General features: G+C 52.7%; 1 protein-coding gene across 1 annotated transcript in view; it reads right to left on the bottom strand.

Annotated features, from left to right (window-relative positions):
* OTOG (otogelin) overlaps positions 1 to 18,619 on the bottom strand; it is an 86,405-nt gene that overhangs the window by 24,626 nt on the left and 43,160 nt on the right. The window contains exons 26-35 of the mRNA XM_027115267.1: positions 17,152 to 17,286; positions 16,713 to 16,859; positions 16,300 to 16,419; positions 14,280 to 14,396; positions 13,430 to 13,586; positions 10,401 to 10,427; positions 7,747 to 7,914; positions 3,263 to 3,535; positions 1,176 to 1,293; positions 315 to 394 (exon numbers count right to left, since the gene is read on the bottom strand). Coding sequence (XP_026971068.1) covers positions 315 to 394; positions 1,176 to 1,293; positions 3,263 to 3,535; positions 7,747 to 7,914; positions 10,401 to 10,427; positions 13,430 to 13,586; positions 14,280 to 14,396; positions 16,300 to 16,419; positions 16,713 to 16,859; positions 17,152 to 17,286 — 1,342 coding nt within the window. The remainder of the gene's footprint in view (positions 1 to 314; positions 395 to 1,175; positions 1,294 to 3,262; positions 3,536 to 7,746; positions 7,915 to 10,400; positions 10,428 to 13,429; positions 13,587 to 14,279; positions 14,397 to 16,299; positions 16,420 to 16,712; positions 16,860 to 17,151; positions 17,287 to 18,619) is intronic.

The raw sequence follows: 18,619 nt of genomic DNA on the forward strand, positions 1-18,619 counted from the left end.
CAGGGACTCTGTCACGTGGTGTTAGATGGCCCAGAGAAGTCAGCAGGTCTGGACCCTGTCCCACACCTCAAACCCTGAGCCCAGAGCCCAGAGACCTCAGGTCTAAGTCTGGCCGCATTCTCAACACGTGACCCAAGCCAGTCCCTTCCCCACATGGGCCTCATTTTTTCTGTGAACTGGGGGGAATGGACCAGATGAGGTCCCTGCCTGCTCTAGAGTGCTCTCCTTCCAGAGGCCCCTGTGCTGACCCTGTTTCACCAGGGACCCGGGGGGTTTACAGGTCCAAAGAGGGATGAGAAGTCCAGGCCACTCACAGTCCTCCAAGTAGACGCATCTCTGTGTGACTTGATCCAGGACCCTGGGGGTGGGGCACACAGGCACACAGCCTTCCACCCTGAGGACAGAGCAGGGGGCCAGTCAGCGGTCTGGAGCACCAGGAGGGCCACCGCCTTTCACCTGGACGGAGCACAGACCTCATCCTTTCTCATGACACACGTGTGTGTGTGTGCATCTCATGTACACACTCACATGAACCTCCATGGAGACAGCATGTACAGGAGCACACATACCCAAACACGCATGCCGCACACTCCTGCCCTCAGACTGAGAGGAAAACACGAACAAAGTCTGGTTATGTGCGCACTTGTGCCCACACTCACAACAGGCACACGTGTCTCCATTTAGGCGCATTCTCACGTTCCTCCTCCACACCTGCAGGACTCAAAGCCATCCACGTGGATACACATACGTCCACACGGTCCGCCAAAACATCAGTGTACCTTCTGCACACACGCCCAGCTGCACCAACACCCAGATGCATGCAGCTCATACGCGTGCACACACACCCAGCTGCACCAACACCCGTACATGCAGCTCATACGCGTGCACATACACACAGCTGTGTACAGCTGTGCACCCACAGCTACCCTTTGTACACCCACAAGGCTCAGCTATACACACGTGTGCACAAATTGACATTCACATATGCCCACATCAGGCAGGTTCACTCTGGTTCACACACATCCCCATACCCAGTACACAAAACATACCTACACAAGTACACGTGAATACACACACACCACAGTACATGCTCATGCCTAAACCCTCAGACTGCATATAAACCCATTCACTCAGGTATACACTGAGGTACACACCTTGAATCCATGCCACCTCACCTGGGCACATCCTGGCAGCTGGCTGCCGGTGGGTCCTGGCAGGTTTGGAAGCAGGGGCTGGCACAGGCATCGTAGTGCCACTCACAGGTGGGGTAGGGAGCCCCTGAGCGCTTGGCATCTGGAAAGGTGCCCCAACCCAAGACAGTGAGACTGAGCCCCAGCTCCTGATCAGGTGCCAGGGCACAGAGGTAATCCCACCTCAGCCCATGCCCACCCTGCTCCGTGGAAGAGATAAATGGACTCGTGCAAGAAAAGTGAAGACTGAAATGAGATGAAATGAAACAAAACAAAATCAAATCAGATCAAATCCAACCTGAGGGGAAACCATATTCCTGAGAGTTGAGGTCGGTGGCTGGGGGATCTTTGGGTCGGGACTCTGGGAACTTGGTGGAGGGGCTGAGGACCGGGGGTGGGGTGGGACTATGGAATGGGCAGTTGGAGTTGGGCTTTCAGAGGCGGCCAAAGAAGAGGCTGGGACCCCTGATCTTTCCATAAGGCTGCCTTGTCACCCTGACCTTCTGGGACCTTGGTGGCCAGGCTTGCCCCCTTGTTGGTAGCTAACAATAATAATAACAACAACAGCCAACTCTTAACACCAAGCACTACACTCAACATTTCACAAGTATTTACTCATTAATCCTCACAATAATTCTATGAAGTAGCACTATTATTATCCCCATTTTACAGAAGAGGAAACTGAGCACAGAAGATGCCGGGAATATTAAACTTTCCCAAAGGAGATTTCCTCAAAAAAGGCCTTGTGGCCAGTGCCTTGACAAGTGAAGGATCCTCAGGGAAAGTCTGGAGCCCGTGGGGGGCTTCGAGGTAGACAAGACCCCAGACCATGCTGGCACGAGTGATCAGTCTCTGAAACCATGGCCTGAGCTGGGAGGAGGGAGCAGCAGCCTGGAGGGAGCAATCCCACCCGGGCAGCCCCATCCTAACGAAGCCCCATCCCCAGTCCCCAAACTGCTGCTGACTGTGAAGAAGCCTGCTTTTATAAGATCCTTGAGACCAGAACTAGGAACTTCCATCTGGGGAGCACCTGCTATGAGCCAGGCCCAGAGCAAAGCCCGGGAGATACAGTCAATCCTCACAACAACCTTCTGAGGCAAATATCCCCATTGCACAGATGAAGAAACAGGGTCAAGGAGAGGGGGGCTGGGGCTCCTCCAAGTGCCAAGGACCGGGATCAGGACTCTCTGCCTTCAGAGCCTGGGTGTCTTCCAGCAAGGGACACAAGTCCTGCCATCATAGCCAGTGATGAATCTGTCCTGGGTGGGGTTCACTGGTGGACTTGATAGGTGACCACTGAATGTGAGAGTGAGCTGGCCCAGCCCTGGGCTGGGAGCAGTGGGAGATGATAAATGAAAGGCTGACTGGGGACATATTTACACATGTGTACATGTAAATGGATCCATTCATACAGCACGGGGGCCCTCACAGGCACAAACATACATGTGCACGTGCAGGACAGAGAGGCCAGCCTGGAGCAGTAAGGAAACTGTGATCACTGTCTCCAGGGTTTAGGCAGAGGACTACTTTTGGGGCTCACCCACCTGGCAGGGAGATGGCAAAGCCCTGGAACCCACTGGTCTCAGCTGGAAAGGGCACGAAGCTGCCCCATCACCGCCCAGGTTCTTGGGCCTCTCGTGGGAGCCAGGGGGGCTGTGGCCTCCTCAGGCTGTGCCCCAGGGGGCAGTCTTTGAGCTCACAGGGCAGGCATGCGCCCCGATCAGCAAGAAACCTGAGCCTGAGGGCTGTCAAGCTGCGGCCACAATGATCACTCTTCTCGCTTCCACAAAGGCCGCCCTATTAAAAGGCCTACTCCCACAGGCCTTGTAAATGGCCTGTGGGAGTAGGCAGGACCCAGGAAGCTGGCTGGGCCCCAAGTCACAATGCCCAAGGCTCCCTAGGCCACCAACAAGGAGGCCGGGCCCCCTCCCATCTCAGGGGTGGCACCCATGTGGCTTCCCTGTGTCAGGAGAGTGAGGATCTCGTCTCTTGGAGGCAACTGGAAGGATGAGGTGGGAGGGAAGCTGAGTCAGGGGCGGAGGAGTTGAGGGCGATGCAGGGTGGACACCTACCCAGAAGGCGGAACAGCGTGCCCCGGCGGAAGGCCTCCGTGTGCTCGTACAGCCGGAGGGCCAGCACTGGGCCCAACACGTAAAGGAAGGCCCCAGGCTCCGCCAGGGACTCGAGGGCCACCAGGCCCGCACGCCACGAGTGCAGCGAGAAAGAGGCATGGTGGTGGAAGGCATCGCTGGCCTGCCACTTGGCCAGCTCCAGAGACCCGTTGGCCATGACGTGGAGGAAGAAGTTGGGTCTGTCCGCTGCCTCCAAGGATATCACATCTGGGTCTGCAAAGAGCCATGAGGGTGAGGTCAGCAGAGAGAGGTCTGGATGCGGGGAGGGGGCAGACACCCAGGCACCGTCTGCAGTCTCAGCGGCTCAGCACTGGGTCCTGCTCCTCCCAGCCTGCCCGCCTCCCCTCAGCCCACCCACCTCTGCCTGCTGGCTGCCCCTCGGCACATACCACCTCTACCCGAGGGAGGGAAGGTTGGGGGTTAAAGCCCCAACTACAGAGCCTCCCTCCCTCTCTCCTTCCTTCCATTCCCTCCTTCCTTTCTTCCTCCTTCTTTCCCTCTCTCCACCTTCCCTCCCTCCTGCAAACATCTCTGAGGCCCCTCCGTGTACCATGTGCTAGTCTAGATGCTAGGGATACAGCAGTGAGTAGGACAGACAGAAACGGCTGTCCTGGTGGAGTTCTGTTCTATGGGACGTACTAGACAAGCTGGGGTTTGCTGATTTGTCAGTTTTCTTGGTCCCACTCCTCACAGAATCCCAGAGGGTCAGAGCTGGGGGACCTGAGGCTGAGCCCAACCCACGGCAGGGAGACTGCCCCAGAGGTGGGAAGGGGCCTGCCCAGAGGCCTAAGAGCTGGGCTCCGCTGTCCTCTCTCCTGTCTCCACACTGCTGGGTGGATCTCCCCTGCCCCCCACCACAGGGGCCCTGCAGGGTCAGGGTCCAAATGCACAAGCAGGTGTCCGGAGTCCCGGCCTGCCATGGCTGGCTGTGCTGTGGGCAAGTGAATTCACGCCTCCAGGCTGTGAGGGACAAACGGTGTGTGAAAGGCCCAGCACAGGGCCTGGTGTGTCTCCCCCTCCCCCCATCACCCCTCCACCTCGTGGCCCCAGGAGATACTGCACAGAGTTCCTGTTAGACCTCCCTGGGCAGCTGTGAGAAGAAATGAGGTAACTGGGGGAAGAATTAATTCTTCATGTCAACAACAACTGCTATCGATCAGGACTTAACTCTGTGCCGGGCACAGTGATGAGCAAGCTCTCTACCCGCTGCTGGTAGTAAATTTCAAGAGAGCCCTGTGAGGTGGCGAATTCATTCATTCAGCGGCTAACACTACTGAGGCCCCCACCAGGGGCCAGGCACTGTTCCAGGCACTGGGGACACAATAGGGGACAAAACGACAAAACCCCTGTCCTCACGGAGCTGACATTCAAGTAGCGAGTGGTGGGTGGGGAGTAAACATAATGAACAAGCAAATTCTATAACAGGTTAGAAGGTGATGACATTGTCATCCCCATTTTACAGATGAGGGCGGTGAGGCCTAGAGTCACACTGACGGTGGAGAAAAAGGAGGCAGGATTGGAGCCCAGGCTCTTAACCACTGTGCAGTCAGCCCCAGGGATGGGATCCAGGAGTGGGCATGGGGCAGCCCAGGCAGGTAGAGTGCTGAGTCCCTCGCTGGGTGACCTCAGGCAACTCACTTCCCCTCTCTGGGTCTCGGCTTTCTTGTTTGTGAAGACTGGAGTTGGCCTAGATCAAGGTTCTCAACCATTTGTCCTGAAGTCCTCCTAATGGGGGAGAGGCTGAGTGCCAGACCTAGAGGTACAGCTGTTCCTCGGTACACCTGCCCTGGTACCAAAATCCAAGGATGCTCAAGTCCTTTACATGAAATGGCCCAGTACAGTCATCCAACTGTATTCGTGGGTTTCCATCTGAAATTCCACCCGCGACTGGCTGAACTCGTAGATGTGGAACCGTGGATACAGAGGACTGACTGTACAAAGTCTTGTGTTTTACTTTAAATAATCAAATGATTTTTCACCTTCCATTTTCTAAATTTTATTTCTCTTTTAATATCTCTGTTTGGGAGGAGGCTGCCAAAAGTGACAGCCTGGTTGCTGTCACTTGCTAGTGATGTCCCCTTGGGTAAGTTACCTAACCTCTCGGGGCCTCAGTTCTCACATCTGTAAATTGGGAAAATAATAGCACCTACCTCCTAAGATTGTTGTGAGGGTTAAATGACTTATTATTTATGAAGCACTTAGAACAGTGCCTAGCACACAGCAGGTGCTACAGAAGAGTGAGGTATTATTTATAATAAATCAGTAACCTCCTCCAAAAATCTTTAAGTAAAATTGATACTCCAGGGAGATGCACCAGGTTGTGGCTTGTGTCCCTTTAGTACATCCTATAGGACATCAAGACCATGAGAGTGAGAGGCTCAGGCCTAAATGACTGCTGAAACTTCCTCTCCGTGACATCTTCTGCTCTCCATTTCTTCCCATCACAATCTTACGCATCCTTCAAGGCCAAATTCAAGGGACACCTCCCCCACGTAGCCACCCCAAATCTTACCTGGAAGGTATGTTCTCTTCTGCTGTCCAGTACTCTGGGCACAGCACAGGGAAGGAACACAGGATGGGGTGGGAGTGGGAGCCTGGGTCCTCACTGGGCCCTGCCCCCAGCTGCCCAGGAGACCCAGGTCTGAGATGGAGGCTGGCCTTCACAGCCTCTGGGCATCCCATCCACAGTGACATTCTCCAGGCCCAGGCTTCTCTAGGGTTTGCTTAACATGCCATAAAACCACTGGAAACTCAACACCCCCTCTAGACTAGACCTTACTTACTGGGCTAAAATACTGAATGGAGAACAGAAAATTCCCACTAAGCAGATGGTCCATTACATCTGGAAGGTTATAAGACACCCTTCCTTCTTCAAGCAGGACCACACAGATCTGGGGGTCAGGAACGTCTAGGGAGGAAGTGTTCCCTTTTGGGGCAGTGGGGATGCTCCTGGCCCTCCTGTGGCCTAGTCCCTGGCTCCTCACTCCCAGGTTACCTCGTGCAGTGACGTGATTCCTCCTGGCACCTCCTACTGTACCCCCGGCTCACCCCACCATGGACAGGCACTGTTCCTTAGCTGTGCCTGGGGCGTCCCTCCCCTCCTTAAAGCCCTTCCCTGGCTCCCCACTGCCCTCAGGATAAAGATCCACTTCCTGAGCTTGGCTTACAAGTCCCTTCCTGGCTCCTTTCAACCTTCAAGGGACAACATTTATTCTAAGAAGCCTCTGCTGACTCCCCAGGACTGAGTTAGGGGCGCCTCCTTCCCACAGGCACTGTAACTGCCTTTGACGTGTCTGTCCCCTGGATGGGACTGTGGACTTCTGGTGGGCAGGGGTCGTGTCTCTGATGCCACTGATTCCCCAGTGCCCAGCTTGGTGCCTGCATGGGAACAGGGCTCAATGAAAGGGAAGGAGGCAAGGAGAGAAGAAGGGGAGGAGGAGGGGAGGAAGAGAGAGAAAGACAGGATGATCCTCGTAACTAGATAAACCACAGACCTGAGAATCTGAGAACTTAAATTCTTAGGCTGGAATGAACTGAGATGTGTGTTGGTTCAAGATTCCGGTCGATGCTGGGATTGGCTTCACGGACCATCCCTGTGATTAGGGAGATACTGACTAGATGGGACCAACAGGATTTGCAGGGAGAAACCCTGATCAGTGATCACAGTGACCACACACTGGGACACACACAAATGGCCACAGAAGAGAAGGCTTCCTAGCACTGGCGAACTGAGGCCTTGGCTGGCCCAGCGCCCAACACAAACACCACCGGCGGTCACTCCCCACCGGGCAAGGTCCTGCCACCCCTCAGGCACTACTGAACTCTGAAGAGAAGATGGTGCCCATACAGCTAAGCCCTTTAGGTCTGCTGGCAGTCTGAGACCCAGGAAGCTGGCTGGTTCCAGGTGTGCCTCAGTCTGTGTAACCCACCAGATCAGGACTCAGGACCATAACCTGAGCAAATCAAGAGCCCACTCCTCCATTCACAGGAGCAGGTCCCACTGGAGTTAATATATCAGCCAGTTCCCCTCTGGTATTTACAGTCTATCTAGTCTTAAAAATAGAGAGGAGAAGTGGGGAGGGGGGTAGGAAGAGGGAGAATAAGAAGGAAATTTAGGGGGAGGATGGGAAGTAGTAGTTATTGCCACCTAGCTTTTCTGGAATACAGCTGCTGTGTGAAGCAAGGTCCAAAGGGACATCTGGACCTTGGCCCCTCTGGTTTTTTCAAGAAGAAGACAGAAGGTGTTTCTTGAAAGAGGCTAAGAGGCTGACCCAGAACCCTGTCTCAACTGGGAAAGGGGTGCCTGTTGGAGCCCCACATTTCTCCAGCTACGATAGTTGGCTTAGGGTCGTAGCATCCTCCCCTCCTCCAGCACCTGCTTCCCTCCACCAAGTGCTGGAGTGGGGCCAGAGGGTGGGCCTTACCGTGGGCCTTGGCCTTGTAGAGGGCAGCCGTCAGCAGGAAGTCCACAATGTCCCCCGGCGCCACATCCTCTGCTCTCACTAGGACTATGGCACTGCCTGCCACCTTCATGGCCACCAGGGCACCTCTGGCTGCCAAGCTGGCCAGCTGGTAGGGGCCCTTACCTAGTGCTGGAGAGAGCGGGTCCGGTCATAAGCCCTGCCGCCCTGGGACTGTGCCCGCCTCCCGTCACTACCTGCCCAGCCCTGCCAGAAGCGGGAGGAGAGAGGATGCTAAAGAGCTCCTCTTGGTCACGTCCCTCACCCCCGGCCCCGGGGACCTTGATTCCCATGAAAGGGAAGGGACGGGAGCCCCAGGCTGCCAGCCCCTGATGGGAACTGACCCTCTGCACAGCACCTAGATCACTTCACAGGAAGCCTGGAAACAAGGCCACCCCTGGGGGGCATCTGGGCCCCCCAAACGTCTCTCCATGGGCCTTTCCCCCTGCCTCAGACTCTACCATTCCAGCTGCTGCGCTATTCAGAGTCGCCTCTGGGAGAAGATGCCAGACCTGGTCTCTCCCCACCTGAGGTCTGAAGGGTAAAGGCCTGGAAGCCTTGGGCTCAGCATTAGTGTTTATCTATTTATTTCAAACATGTGTCACCTCTGTGTCTCTTGGGTTCCTGCGGTGGTCGGTTGTCAGTAAGCTGGACAGGGGCATGGGTTTCCTAGACCACTGCAACAGCCTCATAACTGACCTCTCAGCCTCTGGTGTGGCCCGCCCTCCAGTCACCCTCCTAGCCACACTCCCTTCGGCGACTCCTCAGTGGCTCCCCCTTTGTCCTCAGGATAGACTCCAAGAGCCCAGCTTGATTCAAGGGCCCTTCACGCCCCAACCCCGGCCACTGCCACACTGAATTTCTCTCGCTCTTCCTTGTAAGAGCTGTGCTGTGTCCTACCTCCTGTCTCACTCGCGCTGTCCCACCCACTCAGCGCAGTCCCCCCCCACACCCCGTTCTGTGCCCGGGGCCAACGCCTCCTCAATCTCTGGGGCCCAGCTCAAATGTCACCTTCGTGGTGAAGCTCTCCCGGCACCCTCTCCCACCGCATGCAAGTGTCCTCCCTCCCCTGTGCTCCAGCGGTCTCGGAGCATGGCTAATGCCGATCACAGCTCTTATGAGGAGGGTCTCGATCGGGGGTCCACGTCTGTCTTCCCTACCAGACAGGACAAAGGCAGTGCTGTGCTGGCTTAACAATCAGCTCTCACAAAATGAACAAGCAAACAAAACCCCATTTGGTAATGTTTGCTGATTTCCGTGAATAAATACTCCCACCAGTGGTCAACTTCAAACTACCGACTGAATGTGGAGAGAAGAACACGCAGTGGGTTCTAGAAAGCCAGGGTGGGCCGGCTCCAGAGCACCACTGGGACAGGTCTCATTAACTGGTGAATCCCCAGCGCCCGGCAAAGGCCTGGACCAAAGAAAATGTTGGTAGAAGAGCAGAGTAAGAATGGGTAGGAGGGTGGGTGGGCGGGTGCAGGATGCTAGAAACAGCTTGTCCTTTGCCAGTTACTGCCACTCAAAATGCCACAGAAGGGAGAAAACTCTGCTCAGAGCTGTCTTGCTGAAATGTCTTGCCTGGTGTCAGACAGACCCCGCCTGTGCAGGGACTGCAATCCTCCCATTGCAGATTCCTGCCGTCAGGGGTTAAAGGTTTGGGCCAGCAGGAGCCCCTTGAGGCTAGCATGTTGGTGGGACTGCAGGCACTGTGAATGACCACGTTGTACCCTGGTCCAGCCCTCATCTCACGGATCCCCTAAGTGGCATCCTTGTCTCTCTAGTCAGTCCCCCCACTATTTCACCCACTATACTCTCGCCAGAGGACGTTTCTCAAACCAAATCTGATAATGCAGTTATGTGAGGACGGAGCCTTGGGCCTTTACCTGTACAGGCCTGCTCCTGGCAGGATGGTGCCTGGAAGTGGCGGCAGAGGGGACCTCAGAAGTCAAAGGTGAATGGCACCAGGGACTTGATGAGTATCTAATTCTGCCAACCTGGCCCCACCGCACAAAGATCAGTGCTGAAAACTACTCCTGGGCAGCCCTCCAATCCCACCCAACCCCAGTGATTAAACTGACTCATGGATTCTAACACTGGTCATTAACCTCCCTGGGGTCTTTAGTCATGACCTGGTTAATGCAGAAGTTGGAGCATAATCTGGTGCTCTGCAACACTGGCTAAACTTAAAGATGAATCTGACAGGCTGTGCCAGACTGTAAGTTTCGCCCCAGCAAAGGAAGAGCAGTTTGCATTTGCCTTTGCCAACTCAAAACTTCAGGAAACCCAAGACAATGTCCTGTGGGCCTGATGAGCTAGATTATGAAAGCTATGGGGCAGCACGTTGGTGCAAATGGGGTTTTCACTTCCTGGTGAAGCTGCCCTGCATGAGCACATCCCCGGGAAGCTAGCCTGGCCTGGGCTCTGGACAGAGGCTGCAGGAGCTGCTGGAGGCAGAGTTCCGGGGTATCCCTGGGCCCTGCACTATCAGGGCTCTGTCTCCATGACTGCTCCTCCAGGGCCAGCAGGGCCTCAGGATGGCTGCTACTGTTGTGGCCCCAGGGCAGGGATGGCAGTGCCCCAGCTTTCAAGGCTCCACCTGGGGAGGATGAGCTTACCTTTGTTAAAGAAGTCACAGTCATATGCTGAAAGAGAGAGAACAGAGACTTCTTGAGAAGCCTGGAACAGATGCGCAGGGCCAAAGCCCCATCCCAGCTCTCTCTCCTTCCCCAAGGGCTGGACCTGGCCTGTCTCCCAAACGCCAAGATTCAGACATGGTCATTAGATCCAGATATCTTAAGGTGCAGGAAATACAATGGCTCCCTCTCTGTGCCCCTAACACAAAGCTCAAAGCCTGGCCCAGAGTAGGCATTCGGCATGTACCAAATGAATGAATGAATGAATGAATGCTGGGACAGAAGAGTATGTTTTGTGTGACCTCAAAGGGCAAGAATTGAACCAAGGAACAGAAGCTCCAATCGGAAATGTTGTGGAAGGTCCTGGAGGAATGGAAGCACAAGATAGAAGTCGGTCTTTCAACAGCTTTGAGTAGGAAGGGACCCAGCGCCTCCAGAATCCAAGCCTTTTTCAGGCCCCTGGGTGCAGTCTCCATCAAGTTTTGATAAGCTCCTCCAAGTATGTGCTCCATACGCCCCCTAGTGGCGCAGCACAGCACCACAGCTTGTTCCCCTGGCACGTAGGCCACGGATTCCTTAGTCCGCTGGGATAAGCTGGGGATTTTGCAGGGGGCACCTGAAGCCAGGAGCAAGACCATGAGAAGCCAGTTGACCGAGCAGATCTGGGACAAAGGCTGAGGAGGGGTCTCCCTCACTCACAGGCATGGTCTGAAGACAGCCACCAACTCCACCCCACACCCCAAAGCCCCATGATGAACACTATTCCTTTGCATTTGGCATTGCCCTCTGGAAACAGCACCAGGAATCAGTAGACTGACCCACCACGTGGCTATGGGTAAGTATGTGCTTTTCCTCACTTGTGGACTCAGAAGATTGAACTCGAAAATTAAAAGATCTCCAAGTACCTGGTTTCAAGTGTGTACCAGGTTAATGGGAGGTTGCCCAGAGAAGTCGTCAAAAGCCAGCTCTCTAGAGACCCGCAGACCTGGACTGAAATCCCATCTCTCTCACTCATCAGCTGTGCATACTGAGACAAGTTTCTCAAGCTCTCTGAAATTTAGTGCCCTCCTCTGTAGGATGGGGACTACCACTACCATCTGCCCCACAGACTTGTGAGGCCTGGACTGGGGTAAGGCAAGTGCTCACCTCAGGTGCAAAATTTAGGGGGACCTAAAAAATCTCAGTAATCAGGATATGTAATATTTTAATACAACTTTTTAATTGCAAAATTAATGCAAAATATCCATGATGGACAAAATATCAAAATTTTAAAATAGACAAGATCAGTGACAGCACCTTGCTGAGCCATACTGGAGCCTGAGGCAAAAGGAAAAATCAATAATATTGAGGCTGTCATTACTTAAAATTGTGATATTTTGTTCATCAGAGATGTTTCTGCATTAGTTTTGATTTCTTTTTTTTTTAATATTGCCTTAAAATATTGCCTTGGGGCTTCCCTGGTGGCGCAGTGGTTGAGAGTCCGCCTGAAGATGCAGGGGACACGGGTTCGTGCCCCGGTCCGGGAAGATCCCACATGCCGTGGAGTGGCTGGGCCCGTGAGCCATGGCCACTGAGCCTGCGCGTCCGGAGCCTGTGCTCCACAACGGGAGAGGCCACAACAGTGAGAGGCCCACGTATCGCAAAAAAAAAAAAAAAAATTGCCTTTTTTGGTACCCCCTTAAATCTTGTGCTCCAGGAACTGGCCTCACTTGCTTCACCCTAGGCCTGAATATTAAGTGAGTTAATGCACAGAAGGCACAGGGCCTGGCACACAGTAGATTCTCAGTAAACGTGTGTTCCCTTCTCCTTCCTGAAGGATTTTTATCAGAGAAGTAGGAGAAGCAGACTGCATGAGGACCCAAGGCTTCTGTGACAGAAGAGGCTCACGGTAAAATGGGCAAAGAAAAAGGAAGCCAAAGGCAGATTCTGCTCCATCTTCTTCCTGAGGTCATCCTGCCTGGAGCTCTCGTGCCAGCACCCACGTCCCCACGAAAAATGACAGCAACCTCGGCTCCGGCACAAGCCCTGTGCCAAGTGCTTTACCTGCATTTTCTCATGTAAATCTCACAGCTCCCTGCAAGGAAGGTACAGTTCTCTTAACCCTCAATTACTAGTCAGAGTCTAAGGAACATGCCCCAGGTCACCCTGCTTGGTGGAACTGGAGTCTGAACCCAGACAGTGTGGCCCCAGCACCTGTATAATAACCACTGCACCACAAAGTGAGGCGTCTTGCACCAGGAAGATGTTTGGTATGCAGAAACAAATAATCATCAATTAATTAATCATTTAAATTTCTATGCATTTTATTTCATCTTTTTAATATTTTTGTATCTGTTTTGTGACATACATTTAACTACTAATAGTACATATATACGTACATGCATCTATGTGTATGTGTGTGTATATATATATATATATACACACACACATGTTGTGTGTGCTCAAAATGTTTTCACTTGATAGGAGTGTACAACCAAAAGCATTTGCAGACCACCAGTGCTCCAGAAAAACTGCTATCTTGTGGTGCCTCTGATGGGCCCCATGAGTCTCTCCTGACAAAGGGTTTTCACATTCACTATCTCGTTTGACCCTCACAATAAACCTGGTGGGACACAACTATTCCTATTTTTCAGATGAGAAAATGGAGCCCCAGAGAGGTTGGGGGACTTGTTTGAGGTCACACAGCTTGCAAATGGCAGCTCTGGGTCTGGAACCCGGGGCTCCTGACTCCTCTGGTAAAGTGGTTAAGAGCATGGGTTTGCAGCCAGACCACCTGCAATGGAGATGAGCCCTGGCTCCTCCACCAACCTGTGTGACCTTGAGCATGTTACTTAATCTCTCTCTTTCTAGCCCATTTCTCCAACTGTAAAACAGGAATAAACAGTCCTACTTCACAGGGTAGTTATAGGAATTCAATGAATGATGAGCACAAGCCAGAGTGATGGGATCCCACAGGCCTGCCCACAGAAGGGGCCCACCCTCCCCCTCGGGTGACTGGTCTGGACACTCACGGCAAAGGTGCGGGGTCCTCCAATCGACGGCCACCCCGTGCTGGCAGCACTGGTGGGCATAGGCAGACACGCTGGCACAGAAGCACTCACAGTCACCGCCCCGGCTGCACCCACATGTGTCTGTCAGGCAGTTTGAGTAAAACCAAGTGACATCGACCTAGAGGAGGTCAGAAGTCAGATGTCAGAGGACAGACCCTGAATGTCAGCCCTTCAGCTTCTGGGCTGATGCCACTCAGCCTCAGGGAGCAGCATAAACATGAAGGGACCACAGGATGGGGCGAGCTGCCCATGTGGGGTGAGGACAGAAAGGCAGGCAGCTGAGAGGGAAACGTTAACTCCGTGACCCAGGTAGACCCTGCTTTTGAGAACTAAGCTTTCTCCTTCCTCGGGCCTAGGCTATTGGATCCAAGGGCTTAGGGTGTGGCTGAGAAACAGACGTGGGGCGTGAACCCCCAGCCAGGGCCAGAGATAGCCAAAGCCCATCTGACGGCAGCCTTCGAGGCCCTGGAGGGGGCCATGCAGAGCTGAGCACCAGCTCTCCTCTGTCTCCACTGAGGGCTGATGCCACAGCGTGAGGGGTCTGTGTTCACCAGTCAGAAGAACTTCCTGATTGGGAGGAAGAGCCAGATTGAGATAGGCTTGAAAAGGGCACAGAAGCTGTTTTGACTGTGTCTGTCCCAGGGAAACAGGGCAGACTCATCCGAGCAGACCAGAGGCAAGGGAATGGCAGAGGTGAATCTTTCCTCTAGACCTGAGGTGTCTCTCCAAGGCATGGAGGGTCTGAGAGCAGAAGGGATTCCAGGGAGGTGGGAAGGGGGCCCAGGAGTAGCCAAGCCTGGAGTCCACTCACCACAGGGTGGCAGGTCTCAAACACCTCGCTGAGCAGGACGCTGCACTCCTTTTTGGCAAAGGGTTCTCGGAGAGGATTCAGGACACATGTGTCTCGGGGGTCGAGGGTGTCTGGGCACTGAGGGGGCAAAGGCAGCGCTGTTGATCTCCCTACCCCTCAAATGCCTGTTGCCTGATGTGGTGGAGACTCTTAGAGTGGCTCCCTTGATCCCGGCCTCCTGTGTTCACATCCTTGTATAACCCCCTGCCCTTGAATGTGGGAGGGACCAAACTGACAAGTCGACAAAAGACGGCAAAGGTGACACATGGATGTGGTTATGTGCCAGTGACTGCATTGTCATGTTACGTAAGAGTGCAGAGCCCATCTGGCTGGAGTCTCTCCCTTGCTGGCTGTGAATGGCACGTGGCAGGAATGGTGGGTGGTCTCTAGGAGCTGAGGGTTGTCCTGGGCCAACAGCTCGCAAAAAAACTAAAGCTCTCAGTTCTATGACTACAAGGAATGGCTGTCAACACCACATGAGTGAGTGGTCAGCGAAACAGATCCCTCTCCAGTCGAACCTTCAGATAAGAGCCCAGCCCTGGCTGACACCTTTGGCTGTAGCCTGTGACACTGTATGCAGAGAACCGAATCAAGCTGTGCCCTGACTCCTGACCCACAGAAACTGCGAGATAATACATGTGTGTGGTTGGATACTGCTAAGTCTGCAGTTATGGTGTTACACAGCCATAGAAAACTAATACAGATTTCCCTGATGTCTGCTGAACCTCCTCCCCTGGCCTACGTTGTCACTAGAGCCCCCCAGGGTATGCCTAAGCGGATTATTGAGAGAGAAATGACAGTGAAGGGTGAGAGGAGGGAAGCAATAAAGGTGAGTCACCCACTCAGCTTCTCTAAAATGGAATGGGTTAGAGCATACTTTTTTGAGGCTGTGAGAACAGCCTTGCCCCACCTCAGGATTACATTTAGCTCCAGGCCATGACTAACTGCTCCCCTGACACCAGTCTACATAGGTTTATCTCCACCTTCTCCCCAACAGAGAACTAGGAACCTAAGATCACTCGGTCCAGGAAAGGCAAATATCTAACACTCATATCACCACTCTCTAATGCAGCACCCATAGCAGACATAACTAATCACTCACAGTTCTTCCAGCTGAGCCTGACACAAGTGTTGGTATTTCTCAACATAGCTGCCCAGGCAGCCTCATCTGACTGATCAGATTTGTCACATGAAGTGAAATCTATCCATTATCCCTCTCCCAGCCCCTTCACTTCACAGAGGACCACAGAGAAGATGGGACTTACTCAAGGTCACCCAGCAAGTCACTGGATGATCTAACACAAGAACCCCAAATAATAAAACAAAAGAAAAACAAAATAAAATAATTTTTTAAGTAAAAGAATAAGACAAGAACCCAGATCTCCTGCTGTCAGCTCAGTGATGTCTCCCCCCATCGCTCACAGCTTGGCAGCCTCAGACATCTCCCAAACCTCAGAGACATCCCCTATCATTTCTGCCTCTGCTAATATTGTCCTCCCTCTCTCTGATACATTCCTCCATCCAAATATGGTCTATCATTTAAGTACCACACTAGTGCCACCACCTTCAGGAAGCCTTCTCTAATTGCCCCAACCCATGCGGGTCTCTCTTGGTCTCTCCTGTGTGCCAGACCTATCGCCAGGCACCGGGGCACAGAGATGGGTAAGATGGTAATGCTTCAACAAGACTCATCTTCCCTACTAGGTGGTCATCTCTCCTAGGACAGAGACTTTGTCTCCTTCCCAGCCTCAGCCCTCCTACCAGGGCTTGGTCTGGGGTCTGATGTGTGAGATGGGATGGTGCATGTCCTCAGGCCACAGGACAGAGTCCAGGGCTGAGGATGCTGGGTCAGAAGCTGAGAGAGAGGTTGCAGGAGCAGCCCTGCACCAATGTCCCTCTCCCCTGACCTGTGGCCAGTTTCTCTCAGTGTGACCAGGGTCCATTTGGGTGAGAGGAGTGAGCCAGGTTGGAGAGGTTTTACCTCAACTGTAGCCCAACTGCCACCAAACTCCTGGGGGTTAGTTAACTCTAACTTCTCTGGGGTCCTCATCTCATTGATGGTCTTTAAGTCAAAGTTCCCACAGAGTCCTGCCAGCTGGCCCTGAAAGAAGAGAGAATGGTCAGTCTCAGGCATTCCGAGGGTGAGCCACAGGCAGAGGGGTCGCCCTGACCCTAGGAGTCTGTCGTGGGCCCAGAAGCAACTACTGGGGTCACAGTGTGCAGAGAGAAGAGTCAGAGGAGAAGGGGCCCAGAGTCGGGCGGGGCAGATAGGACAGCAGGCATGAGGCTCCTGGCTCTCTGGCGAGGGTACAGCTCATGCAAGGACACCCAGTGGGCTGGCTTGGCTCTAGGAAGGAGCACAGGGCCCGTGAGGGTCACTGATCACATGACTACCTGCCACTGTGGCCCCGCCTGAATGTGCACCGTGGTTCTCTGGTCCCATAAGAGGGTGATGTGTTCCCGTGGGAAATGCACCAGCGTGAAAAACCCTGCTCGCCACGTGTGGACCTCCTGCTTCTCATCCAGGAAGCTCTCCGGACTCTAGGGGGACAGAGGTGGCCATTCCTGAGGCCAGAGTGTCCCCCAACACCTGGGTCAGCTGGGCCTGGCTACAAGTCACTGCCCGGCCCCAGGAGTTCACCAATTCCTCTGCCTCCCTCATGCCCTGACATTGACCTCTGGGCTCCTGGCCGTGGCCAAGGAATTCAATCTGGGCTGCGGACTCAGTGGCTCCAAGAGGAAGTGCTGTGGTAGGAGACCAGTCCTTAGCCCTCTTCTGCCCTCTATTAACCAGCCAATTGTCCATACAACCTTCACCTGCACCAGGCCTTACGGGATTTCCTGAGTCGTCATCGAAGATGATGAGTGAGTTCCCAACGTTGATGGAAATAAATTTCCTGCAGATGATGCCAGAGCTGTAGCAGTTTACGTTTTCTACAATCACAGAGAAGCTGAAATCTGATGTGCTCTGAGGAGAAATAAGTTAGTGCAATAAACCAGGGAGAGAAGAGATTCTGATGAGAGGCATGGGGTAGGGGGACACAGACTCTGAAATAGTTTTCAACCCACTTCTACTTCATATGAGCTGTGACTCTGGGCAACTTACTTCAGTTCTCTGAAGCTCAGTTTTGTTTTGGGTGCCTGGTGCAGTGTTTAGCATGTAGGGATTCTCCAAAAAGTGTCTGATGAATGAATGAATGAATATATAATAGGGATGACTGGTGTTGACAGGGGTGTAGGGGAAGGGGAACCGTCTTACACACACTGATGATGGTAATGTAAGCCTTTTTGGAGGGCAATTTGCAGGCACTGGACAACATTTCTAAACGTATAACTTTTATAGCCATTCTACTTCTAAGCGTCTAGAGACACATCCACACAAGTATTCATTGAGCATTTAAATATTGACAACAACAGAAATGTCCATCAATGGCGAATTACAAAACAAACTAGAGTACATCTTTTCTGTGGAATTCTGCAAAAAGAAGAAGAAAAATTTACTGACTCTATGAGATAATGTCCAAAATATACTATTAAGTGATAAAACCAAATTGCGGGATTCTATTCATAGAAATTAAACAAAACGTGTGTGTGTGTGTGTGTGTGTGTGTCTGTCTGTCTGTCTGTCTGTCTGTCTTATGGAAAATGATCTTGCAGGATTCACACCTAGCTGTTATGAGTGCTTATTCAGCAGGGAATAGGAACAGAAGAGATGTGAAGAGGAATATTTGTTTTTAATATATGCTTCTATATTGTTTTAAATGTTAGTGAAGAGCATGCAAAACCTTTGAAATTTAAAAAATAAAACAAGGTCTATAATCTTTGTCTTGTGGAGTTATTGAAATTATGTGGAAGACCCCAGCACAGTGCCTGCCCCATAGATAGGACTTATTCCATAGAAGGTTTGTCATTATTATTATTATTATTACTGTTACTTTTACTATCATATAATGAGATGGACAGGCCCTTAGCAAAACCAAGGTCCCTGAATGTGTCTGAGGCACTCTCCCACCCCCCCCTGTTGGTACCCTTTTCTCCTTCTGGAGGGGATCCTGCCTGCACACCAACTCTCCAGTCAGATTTCTTGGTTCCAACCTGACCCCAATTCTGTCCCTGACTAGTTGTGTGGTCTTGGGTGAGATACCAACTTCCCTAAGCCCAAGTTATTCCAGCTATAACATGGGCTCAATAAACTCTGTCTTGCTGTAAGAGTTAAGTGAAACAATGCTTTAAAATGGCTTGGTAGACCACCAGGGATATAATAAAAGTCCAGAAAGCATTTGCTTTTACTATTACAGACA

The sequence above is a fragment of the Aethalodelphis obliquidens genome, unplaced genomic scaffold (assembly GCF_003676395.1).
Source record: "Aethalodelphis obliquidens isolate GAN/ISIS:26980383/991018 unplaced genomic scaffold, ASM367639v1 scaffold14, whole genome shotgun sequence".
NCBI lineage: Eukaryota > Metazoa > Chordata > Mammalia > Artiodactyla > Delphinidae > Aethalodelphis > Aethalodelphis obliquidens.